Source organism: Protomyctophum bolini, assembly GCF_963924005.1.
Source record: "Protomyctophum bolini genome assembly, chromosome: 23".
In the NCBI taxonomy this organism is placed as follows: Eukaryota; Metazoa; Chordata; class Actinopteri; order Myctophiformes; family Myctophidae; genus Protomyctophum; species Protomyctophum bolini.
Window position 1 is genome coordinate 30,158,885 of NC_137884.1, and position 10,890 is coordinate 30,169,774.

Genomic DNA, 10,890 nt, shown 5'->3' on the forward strand with positions numbered 1-10,890 from the left:
ATGAAATATGAAGTAGAGTTTGAATCTTAAGTAAATATACATACATACACACAATACATTACAGACATGGTAAGAATCTTAAGTAAATATACATACTCACAATACATTACAGACATGGTAAGTAGACAGAAGTACTAGAAGTCATTATATCTACAATTTGTACCAGAAACCTTGTAGTAATCTATAATTAGGGTATAATATACCATATATATAATATACATATTATGTATTACTTAATTTCCCGTTGCATGGTTGTGTGCTCGGTTAGTGCTCTCTCTAAATCAATGAAAGCATCACAGAACTGTCTTTCAGAGAGGGGGGAGGGGTGACCTCATCATATCTGTCATATATTAATTAATATATTAATACTCGTATCTGTAGTAGGCCTAACTATGGATAGTCGTAAGGCTCGACTCTCTCCGGTTTGGTATTGATATTATATATATATATTATATTATTATATTATATGATATTCATCGTATCTATAGTTAGGGTAACTGTATCCATAGTCGTAACATTAATTCATATTAATACTCGTTGCGAACGCAGTGAGCACTTACTATGAGACCTAGCAGATCATGTCTGTCTGTCTGTGTGTCTGTGTGTGTGTGTGTGTCTGTCCCGCTATCACTCAGCTCCATATATGGGCACAAAAGGGGCCAGTGATTTGTTTGTTGTGGACCTGGCCCCTTTTGTGCCCATATATGGAGCTATACGTCCAAAACCCAAATATGTACGAGCTGCGTTCGCTTCCCGCGTTTGCGCGTCTTACTCGTATCTGTAGTTAGGGTAACTAATATTAATTCATGTTAATATTCATCGTATCTATAGTTAGGGTAACTAATATTAATTCATGTTAATATTCATCGTATCTGTAGTTGGGGTAACTAATATTAATTCATGTTAATATTCATCGTATCTGTAGTTAGGGTACCTGATATTAATTCATGTTAATATTCATCGTATCTGTAGTTAGGGTAGCTAATATTAATTCATGTTAATATTCATCGTATCTGTAGTTAGGGTACCTAATATTAATTCATGTTAATATTCATCGTATCTGTAGTTAGGGTAGCTAATATTAATTCATGTTAATATTCATCGTATCTGTAGTTAGGGTACCTAATATTAATTCATGTTAATATTCATCGTATCTGTAGTTAGGGTAGCTAATATTAATTCATGTTAATATTCATCGTATCTGTAGTTAGGGTAACTAATATTAATTCATGTTAATATTCATCGTATCTGTAGTTAGGGTAGCTAATATTAATTCATGTTAATATTCATCGTATCTGTAGTTAGGGTAGCTAATATTAATTCATGTTAATATTCATCGTATCTGTAGTTAGGGTAGCTAATATTAATTCATGTTAATATTCATCATATCTGTAGTTAGGGTAGCTAATATTAATTCATGTTAATATTCATCGTATCTGTAGTTAGGGTACCTAATATTAATTCATGTTAATATCCATTATTCATCGTATCTGTAGTTAGGGTAACTAATATTAATTCATGTTAATATTCATCGTATCTGTAGTTAGGGTAACTAATATTAATTCATGTTAATATTCATCGTATCTGTAGTTAGGGTACCTAATATTAATTCATGTTAATATTCATCGTATCTGTAGTTAGGGTAGCTAATATTAATTCATGTTAATATTCATCGTATCTGTAGTTAGGGTACCTAATATTAATTCATGTTAATATTCATCGTATCTGTAGTTAGGGTATAGCTAATATTAATTCATGTTAATATTCATCGTATCTGTAGTTAGGGTACCTAATATTAATTCATGTTAATATTCATCGTATCTGTAGTTAGGGTAGCTAATATTAATTCATGTTAATATTCATCGTATCTGTAGTTAGGGTACCTAATATTAATTCATGTTAATATTCATCGTATCTGTAGTTAGGGTAGCTAATATTAATTCATGTTAATATTCATCGTATCTGTAGTTGGGGTAACTGTATCGATAGTCGTAAGGCTCGACTCTCTCCGGTTTGGTCGATGCGTCTGGCTGGAAGGACAGAGACTTTATGACCCCTGACCCCGAGTCATCTGACGATGATGTCATCTTCATGTCCGGCGATGTCATCTTCATCTCCGTGGAGTACGGCGAGGAAGAGGAGGCTTCGTCCAGGAGCGAAGAAGAAGAGCAGGGAGGCTTAGAGGAGGCCGAGGGACAGGCCTGGTAGGACGGCGGCTTGGGACAGTGTTGGTACGACACCTGGAAGACACAGAGAGGAGCTTTAGAGGAGGCAGGGGCCCGGGGACAGCCAGGGGCCGATGGGGCCCGGGGACAGCCAGGGGCCAGGGGCCGATGGGGCCCGGGGACAGCCAGGGGCCCATGGAGCCCAGGGACAGCCAGGGGCCGATGGGGCCCGGGGACAGCCAGGGGCTGATGGGGCCCGGGGACAGCCAGGGGCCCGGGGACAGCCAGGGGCCCGGGGACAGCCAGGGGCCGATGGGGCCCGGGGACAGCCAGGGGCCCGGGGACAGCCAGGGGCCGATGGGGCCATGGGACAGCAAGGGGCCCATGGGGGCCGTGAGACAGGCCTGTGGGGGCTTGGGACAGTGTTGGTACGAGACCTGGAAGACGAGACAGGAGGTTTAGGAGAGGAAGCTTTAGGCCAAGTCTGAAGGGACCCAGGGGGGTCTTCAGGGTGTAAATGTTACCTTGGTGGTGGTGGTAATGGGTTGGCAGGGTGTAAATGTTACCTTCAGGGTGTAAATGTTACCTTGGTGGTGTAAATGTTACCTTGGTGGTGGTAGTAATGATGGTCTGCAGACCCAGGAGGGTTGGCCTGAAGGGACCCAGGGGGGTCTTCAGGGTGTAAATGTTACCTTGGTGGTGGTGGTAATGGGTTGGCAGGGTGTAAATGTTACCTTCAGGGTGTAAATGTTACCTTGGTGGTGTAAATGTTACCTTGGTGGTGTAAATGTTACCTTGGTGGTGTAAATGTTACCTTGGTGGTGGTAGTAATGATGGTCTGCAGACCCAGGAGGGTTGGCAGGGTGTAAATGTTACCTTGGTGGTGTAAATGTTACCTTGGTGGTGGTAGTAATGATGGTCTGCAGACCCAGGAGGGTTGGCAGGGTGTAAATGTTACCTTGGTGGTGGTAGTAATGATGGTCTGCAGACCCAGGAGGGTTGGCAGGGTGTAAATGTTACCTTGGTGGTGGTAGTAATGATGGTCTGCAGACCCAGGAGGGTTGGCACTTGGCAGGGTGTAAATGTTACCTTGGTGGTGTAAATGTTACCTTGGTGGTGGTAGTAATGATGGTCTGCAGACCCAGGAGGGTTGGCAGGGTGTAAATGTTACCTTGGTGGTGGTAGTAATGATGGTCTGCAGACCCAGGAGGGTTGGCAGGGTGTAAATGTTACCTTGGTGGTGTAAATGTTACCTTGGTGGTGTAAATGTTACCTTCAGGGTGTAAATGTTACCTTGGTGGTGGTTGGTAATGATGGTCTGCAGACCCAGGAGGGTTGGCAGGGTGTAAATGTTACCTTCAGGGTGTAAATGTTACCTTGGTGGTGTAAATGTTACCTTGGTGGTGGTGGTAATGATGGTCTGCAGAGCTGAAGGGTGGGGGGCCCCTCCCGGGGGGTTGGTAGGGTGCGCTGGGTAGCGACAGCTGTATTCTGGGGTGTAGTAGTGGTGGTTGGCAGTAGCAGGGAGCTCCCCGTAGGGGGCGCCGGACTTCAGCAGCTGTTTCCATCCGGGGTGGGGAGGAGGGGGGGGCTTGACCCCTGACCCCTGGGGGTCGTAGGAGGAGGAAGAGGAGCAGAGAGGGGCCGACGAAGAGGAGCATGACGTCCCAAAGGTCCTGACAGGGAGATACAGGGTTAAGTCTGTCTGTCTGTCTGTCTGTCTGTCTGTCTGTCTGTCTGTCTGTCAGGGGCGCTCTTATCATCGTACAACTTGTTTGTGTTTAGGCATACCTGACGAAGACCCACAAGGGGTCGAAACGTTGTCATCCTTTATTAAATAAAACCTCCACTGTGAGCTACTCAACAGTGTGCTGACATTCTCTCCTTCTCCTGTACGTATCTTTAGGGTTAGGTTTGGGTTAGCCTTCCTGAATACAATAGACACTATATGTCTATTTATGACGTAAAATTCAACATTCATTGTCGATGTTTGTATAGGACAAAGTTTGTGGACGGACACTAAAAGCTGATAAACAGTTTACTTCTAAATATGTAATGTATTAGATTACCTTGGATCAGCAGTATTTTCAGGGTATCCTCCCAGGTATGGGAAGTCGTATCCATGGCAACCGGGCCGCGCTGTAACGTACAGTCTGGGGTCTCTGGCTTTCTGCTCCCCCAGAGCATGATGGGAAGTGTAGTACGGTTCAGGACTCTGGAATGCTGGGAAATGCTGTCCCTGCAGAGGGAACTGGGACTCCATGATGGAGAACCTGTCCGTCACAGGGTCACATGACAGGAGGGAGGAGCCGAGCTCATAGCGACCCTGAAAACAACCAATCAACAGACAGTATTCATTTGTATGAGGTTTTAGTCAAAGGACCAGTATGTGTGTCCAGTAGGTCTATCATCCACGTCAACAACACGTCAACAACACGTCAACACTCTGGAGGTAGTGTGGAACTATAGTGACCCTCTGGAGGGAGTGTGGAACTATAGTGGTCCTCTGGAGTGAGTGTGGAACTATAGTGGTCCTCTGGAGTGAGTGTGGAACTATAGTGGTCCTCTGGAGTGAGGGTGGAACTATAGTGGTCCTCTGGAGTGAGTGTGGAACTATAGTGGTCCTCTGGAGTGAGTGTGGAACTATAGTGGTCCTCTGGAGTGAGTGTGGAACTATAGTGGTCCTCTGGAGTGAGTGTGGAACTATAGTGGTCCTCTGGAGTGAGTGTGGAACTATAGTGGCTCTCTGGAGTGAGTGTGGAACTATAGTGGTCCTCTGGAGTGAGTGTGGAACTATAGTGGCCCTCTGGAGTGAGTGTGGAACTATAGTGGCTCTCTGGAGTGACTGTGGAACTATAGTGGTCCTCTGGAGTGAGTGTGGAACTATAGTGGTCCTCTGGAGGTAGTGTGGAACTATAGTGGCCCTCTGGAGTGAGTGTGGAACTATAGTGGCCCTCTGGAGTGAGTGTGGAACTATAGTGGACCTCTGGAGTGAGTGTGGAACTATAGTGGCCCTCTGGAGTGAGTGTGGAACTATAGTGGTCCTCTGGAGTGAGTGTGGAACTATAGTGACCCTCTGGAGTGAGTGTGGAACTATAGGGGCCCTCTAGAGTGAGTGTGGAACTATAGTGGTCCTCTGGAGTGAGTGTGGAACTATAGTGGTCCTCTGGAGTGAGTGTGGAACTATAGTGGTCCTCTGGAGTGAGTGTGGAACTATAGTGGCCCTCTGGAGTGAGTGTGGAACTATAGTGGCCCTCTGGAGTGAGTGTGGAACTATAGTGGTCCTCTGGAGTGAGTGTGGAACTATAGTGGCCCTAATAATAATAATAATAGGTGTAATAACCTCGGTGTCCAGCAGGCGTCTCTTGGGGGTAAACGGTGGAGAAGTGATTCTTCTCTTCACAGCCGACCGCCGCGCTTCAGTCTCTGCTTTAGACTCTGGTCTGGGATGGTCGTGGACTCCTTTACTCTAAAGGGTTAAACATTATTATTATTAATATCATTATTATTACAGTAGACTCTGGTCTGGGAGGTCATGGACTCCTTTACTCTAAAGGGTTAAACATTATTATTATTATTATTAATATCATTACAGTAGACTCTGGTCTGGGATGGTCATGGACTCCTTTACTCTAAAGGGTTAAACATTATTATTATTAATATCATTATTATTACAGTAGACTCTGGTCTGGGATGGTCGTGGACTCCTTTACTCTAAAGGGTTAAACATTATTATTATTAATATTAATATCATCATTATTACAGTAGGCTCTGGTCTGGGATGGTCGTGGACTCCTTTACTCTAAAGGGTTAAACATTATTATTATTATTATTAATATCATCATTATTACAGTAGACTCTGGTCTGGGATGGTCGTGGACTCCTTTAGCCTAGAGAAATAGATTACATTAGTATATATAATATATTACATTAATTAGTATTTGTACCTGAAAGAAAATGGCTTTTCCGTCGATTCTCCAGAAGTTGGTGACAGGATATCCACTGTGTCCTCTGCATGCTAACAGCTCTAACGATGAGTTACAGCTGGGACATAGCTTCTCTGTAAAGATATTATTATTATTATTATTATTATTATCAGTCAGTCAGTCAGCCAGTCAGCCAGCCAGGGATATATATATATATATGGCCAGTAAAGAATTCATTCCATTATGTTGATGCCAAAGCGCCAGCGCTCGCCCAGCAGTCTTTTTTTTTATTTTTTATTGAACCTTTATTTAACCAGTAAAATCACATTGAGACTGCGTCTCTTTTACAAGTGGGAACTGGAGGCCAAGAGGCAGAAATAAAAATTACACTTCAATACCACATCATCAAAGTTACATTTTGAACCAGCAAATACATCATCCATATTTAATACACCTTAAAATATCTAAGCATAAATACAACAAGTCACCTGTCCTACTCTTTTCTTTTTAGTAGCAGGGCAAAATACACCATTTACACAAATATACACAATATCCACGATTTTAGCCGATATAATAGATATATAGGCATAAACATAGGCTAGTACATAATAATCCAGACATGTGCAAGTGTTGGATTGTACATCAAAGATGATCCTTTTGAAAGTTCTCAAGGGAACTTTCAAAGTCAGTTTTATAGTCTGGACTGTAGGTCATTCCACGACCAAGAAGGCCAAAGAAGGCCAGACATTTTTTGCCCCCCTCAGATTTGAATGCTGGTACAACACACTACACACTACACACTACACACTACACACTACACACTACACACTACACACTACACACCGCAGCCAAGCATTTGACCTGAGGTTTAGGCCGTCAACGAGGCTGATGCGTGCACACGGCCTAAATTCGAGGTCTAAATTCCCATTGACCATCACCATGAAATTCCCCAAACCAGTGAGAAATATTCATAATAAAAACATACACAATAAAAAACAGTATATAAGACGCCCTTAGGCGTCTTATACTGGTTTTTGTTTATGTATTTTATTTTCATATTTTCATATTCATAACAGGTCTAATCTCTGTAGACATATTTATTTATAATATATAGTAGTATATAGTATTATGTTTCTGGCGGTCCTTGTCACAGATAGTATATATATATATATATATATATGTAGTGTATCAGTACTCAGTAGTAGTATAAATGGTAGTATTACTCTGTTGTTTCTGCCGGGCCTTTTCACAGATATATATATATATATATATATATATATATATATATATATATAGTAGTGTATCAGTAGTAGTATAAATGGTAGTATTACTCTGTTGTTTCTGCCGGGCCTTGTCACAGATAGTATATATATATATATATATATATATATATATATATATGTATAGTATATATATATATGTAGTGTATCAGTAGTAGTATAAATGGTAGTATTACTCTGTTATTTCTGCCGGGCCTTAAGTTGTCACAGATAGTATATATATATATATATATATATGTATAGTATATATATATATGTAGTGTATCAGTAGTAGTATAAATGGTAGTATTACTCTGTTGTTTCTGCCGGGCCTTGTCACAGATAGCGGGCCTTAGCGTTAGCTTGGTCCCGTCTTGTAAAGAACAGTTTCTGGAACAGACGACGACGCCCAGACACGACTTCTTCAGGATCTGGCAGTTGTGGTTGTTGGTGTTGCGCATGGCCCAGCCTGATAGGTGGCGCTGTGCGTTCTTATCCTCACCTAGAAATACATAAACATATAACATATCATAATATAAACATATAACATAACACAAACATATGAATACATTAATATGACAGGTGTTATTTCGAACGCAGTGATTGCGAATGCAGTGAACACTTACTATGAGACCTAGCAGATCATGTCTGTCTGTGTGTGTGTCTGTCTGTCTGTCTGTCTGTCTGTCTGTCTGTCTGTCTGTCTGTCCCGCTATACGTCCAAATATGGAGTGTGTTGCATCATCAGCTCCATATATGGGCACAAAAGGGGCCAGGTCCACATATACAGTAACAGCGGGACAGACACACAGACAGACAGACAGACATGATCTGCAGGGTCTCAGCTGCGTTCGCTTCCCGCGTTTGCGCGTCTTACTGGTACACATGGCCCAGCCTGATAGGCTACTGAAGTATATTTCGTACGAACAAGTGTTCCATATACATCACTACTTAGGCCAGTCAACGTTAATTATCTTTGTTTTGTTCTGATGTTGTATCTGTACCAGAAAAGTACATTTCTACCTGGTGGACTGTTATAGTTAACCTGTGTGGATGGTTGATTGTACAACAGTAACTGAATATATACTTTAAAATATGTTTTTTTATTACACAATTACTTAGCTACTCTGATACTCAAATGAAAAAAAAAATAACAATCATCTTTTACTTTCTCCAATAACATCCTAAAACATGAACCATGGTTGAAAAAAACTAAAGTTGTCCTTTAAGAGCGTCTGATGAATGCTTACATTGTAAAATGTTCAGTGTCTTGCTCAAGGACACACGGGAGCCAGGGATGGAATCTAGAACCCTGAATATAATTCCATAGCGTGATACATATGAAGCGAACATAATTACCCATTTAAATATAAACATGAATATAAATCCATACCGTTGTAAATGAAGCGAACATATCCATCCGTCCATTCCTGAAACGGATCAAACTGTTTTGTGTCCTGAAAACAAACAAACAAAACCAAAACAATCAATAATGCACAAATTAAATTACAATTACAAATTAAATTAAATTACAATTAACCTTGTAGGCATTTATGAGGCTGACTGGCTGACTGGCTGACTGACTGGCTGATTGGCTGGCTGGCTGGCTGGCTGACTGACTGGCTGGCTGGCTGGCTGACTGACTGACTGACTGACTGACTGACTGACTGACTGACTGGCTGGCTGGCTGGCTGGCTGGCTGACTGACTGACTGACTGACTGACTGACTGGCTGATTGGCTGACTGGCTGACTGACTGGCTGATTGGCTGGCTGGCTGGCTGGCTGACTGACTGACTGACTGACTGACTGACTGACTGGCTGGCTGGCTGGCTGGCTGGCTGGCTGACTGACTGACTGACTGACTGACTGGCTGATTGGCTGACTGACTGACTGACTGACTGACTGACTGACTGACTGACTGACTGGCTGACTGACTGACTGACTGGCTGGCTGACTGACTGGCTGATTGGCTGGCTGGCTGGCTGACTGACTGACTGACTGACTGACTGACTGACTGGCTGATTGGCTGACTGGCTGACTGACTGGCTGATTGGCTGGCTGGCTGGCTGACTGACTGACTGACTGACTGACTGACTGACTGACTGGCTGGCTGGCTGGCTGGCTGGCTGGCTGGCTGGCTGACTGACTGACTGACTGACTGACTGGCTGATTGGCTGGCTGGCTGGCTGGCTGGCTGGCTGGCTGACTGACTGACTGACTGACTGACTGGCTGATTGGCTGGCTGGCTGGCTGGCTGGCTGGCTGACTGACTGACTGACTGACTGACTGACTGGCTGGCTGGCTGGCTGGCTGGCTGACTGACTGACTGACTGACTGACTGACTGACTGGCTGATTGGCTGACTGGCTGACTGACTGGCTGATTGGCTGGCTGGCTGGCTGACTGACTGACTGACTGACTGACTGACTGACTGGCTGGCTGGCTGGCTGGCTGGCTGGCTGGCTGGCTGGCTGACTGACTGACTGGCTGATTGGCTGGCTGGCTGGCTGACTGACTGACTGACTGACTGACTGACTGACTGACTGACTGACTGGCTGGCTGACTGACTGGCTGATTGGCTGACTGGCTGACTGGCTGACTGACTGGCTGATTGGCTGGCTGACTGACTGACTGACTGACTGACTGACTGACTGACTGGCTGATTGGCTGGCTGGCTGACTGACTGACTGACTGACTGACTGACTGACTGACTGACTGACTGACTGACTGACTGACTGACTGACTGACTGTAATTTTGTGACTTCATGGTTGATACTTTGGCCTAATTTAAATAGAGATCTACAATCTCACAACGTGTAGACATGCAATTTTTTTTTTAATATATCTTTATAGATTGTTCTTTACTACGTAGTGTTCTTAAAACAATTATTCACATATATATATATATATATTTTTTCACCCAAAAGACGTGCTTTTTTAAAGTTTTTTAGTTAGTTAGTTCCTGAACCCCACACTGCTCCCGATGAGCGGGTTGGTGCCTTGCATGGATGTGAAGTATGTGAAAAGCTTTGGAGAAATCCAGAAAGCTACATAAATGCAGTCCATTTACCTGTAAATGACAACTGGACTCCACTAGTTTGACCCCCGAGGCAACAGATCTGCATCTGTAAACAAAGCCTTTGTTGCATTGTGTAGCCTATTGGTCATGTATTGTTTTGTATTGATGATAAATAAGACATAATATGCTAGGTTCATGTGTTCACCTGCCTTCCTATAGTTTGAATGTAGGCCTACACATTATTATTTTTTACTGAGACGCTACACTGTCTCTCTGCATCTGATCCTATAGTTTACTGTCTCTCTGCATTCTATGATCCTATAGTTTACTGTCTCTCTGCATCTGATCCTATAGTTTACTGTCTCTCTGCATTCTATGATCCTATAGTTTACTGTCTCTCTGCATTCTATGATCCTATAGTTTACTGTCTCTCTGCATCTGATCCTATAGTTTACTGTCTCTCTGCATTCTATGATCCTATAGTTTACTGTCTCTCTGCATTCTATGATCCTATAGTTTAC

General features: G+C 43.2%; 1 protein-coding gene across 1 annotated transcript in view; it reads right to left on the bottom strand.

The window, feature by feature from the left end:
- Positions 1–1,785: 1,785 nt before the first annotated feature.
- Positions 1,786–10,890, bottom strand: part of gcm2 (glial cells missing transcription factor 2) — an 11,965-nt gene continuing 2,860 nt past the window's right edge. The window contains exons 2-8 of the mRNA XM_080757142.1: positions 8,744–8,807; positions 7,664–7,852; positions 6,113–6,225; positions 5,509–5,634; positions 4,235–4,491; positions 3,562–3,841; positions 1,786–2,240 (exon numbers count right to left, since the gene is read on the bottom strand). Of these exons, the coding sequence (XP_080613268.1) occupies positions 1,947–2,240; positions 3,562–3,841; positions 4,235–4,491; positions 5,509–5,634; positions 6,113–6,225; positions 7,664–7,852; positions 8,744–8,807 (1,323 nt within the window). The 3' untranslated portion in view covers positions 1,786–1,946. The remainder of the gene's footprint in view (positions 2,241–3,561; positions 3,842–4,234; positions 4,492–5,508; positions 5,635–6,112; positions 6,226–7,663; positions 7,853–8,743; positions 8,808–10,890) is intronic.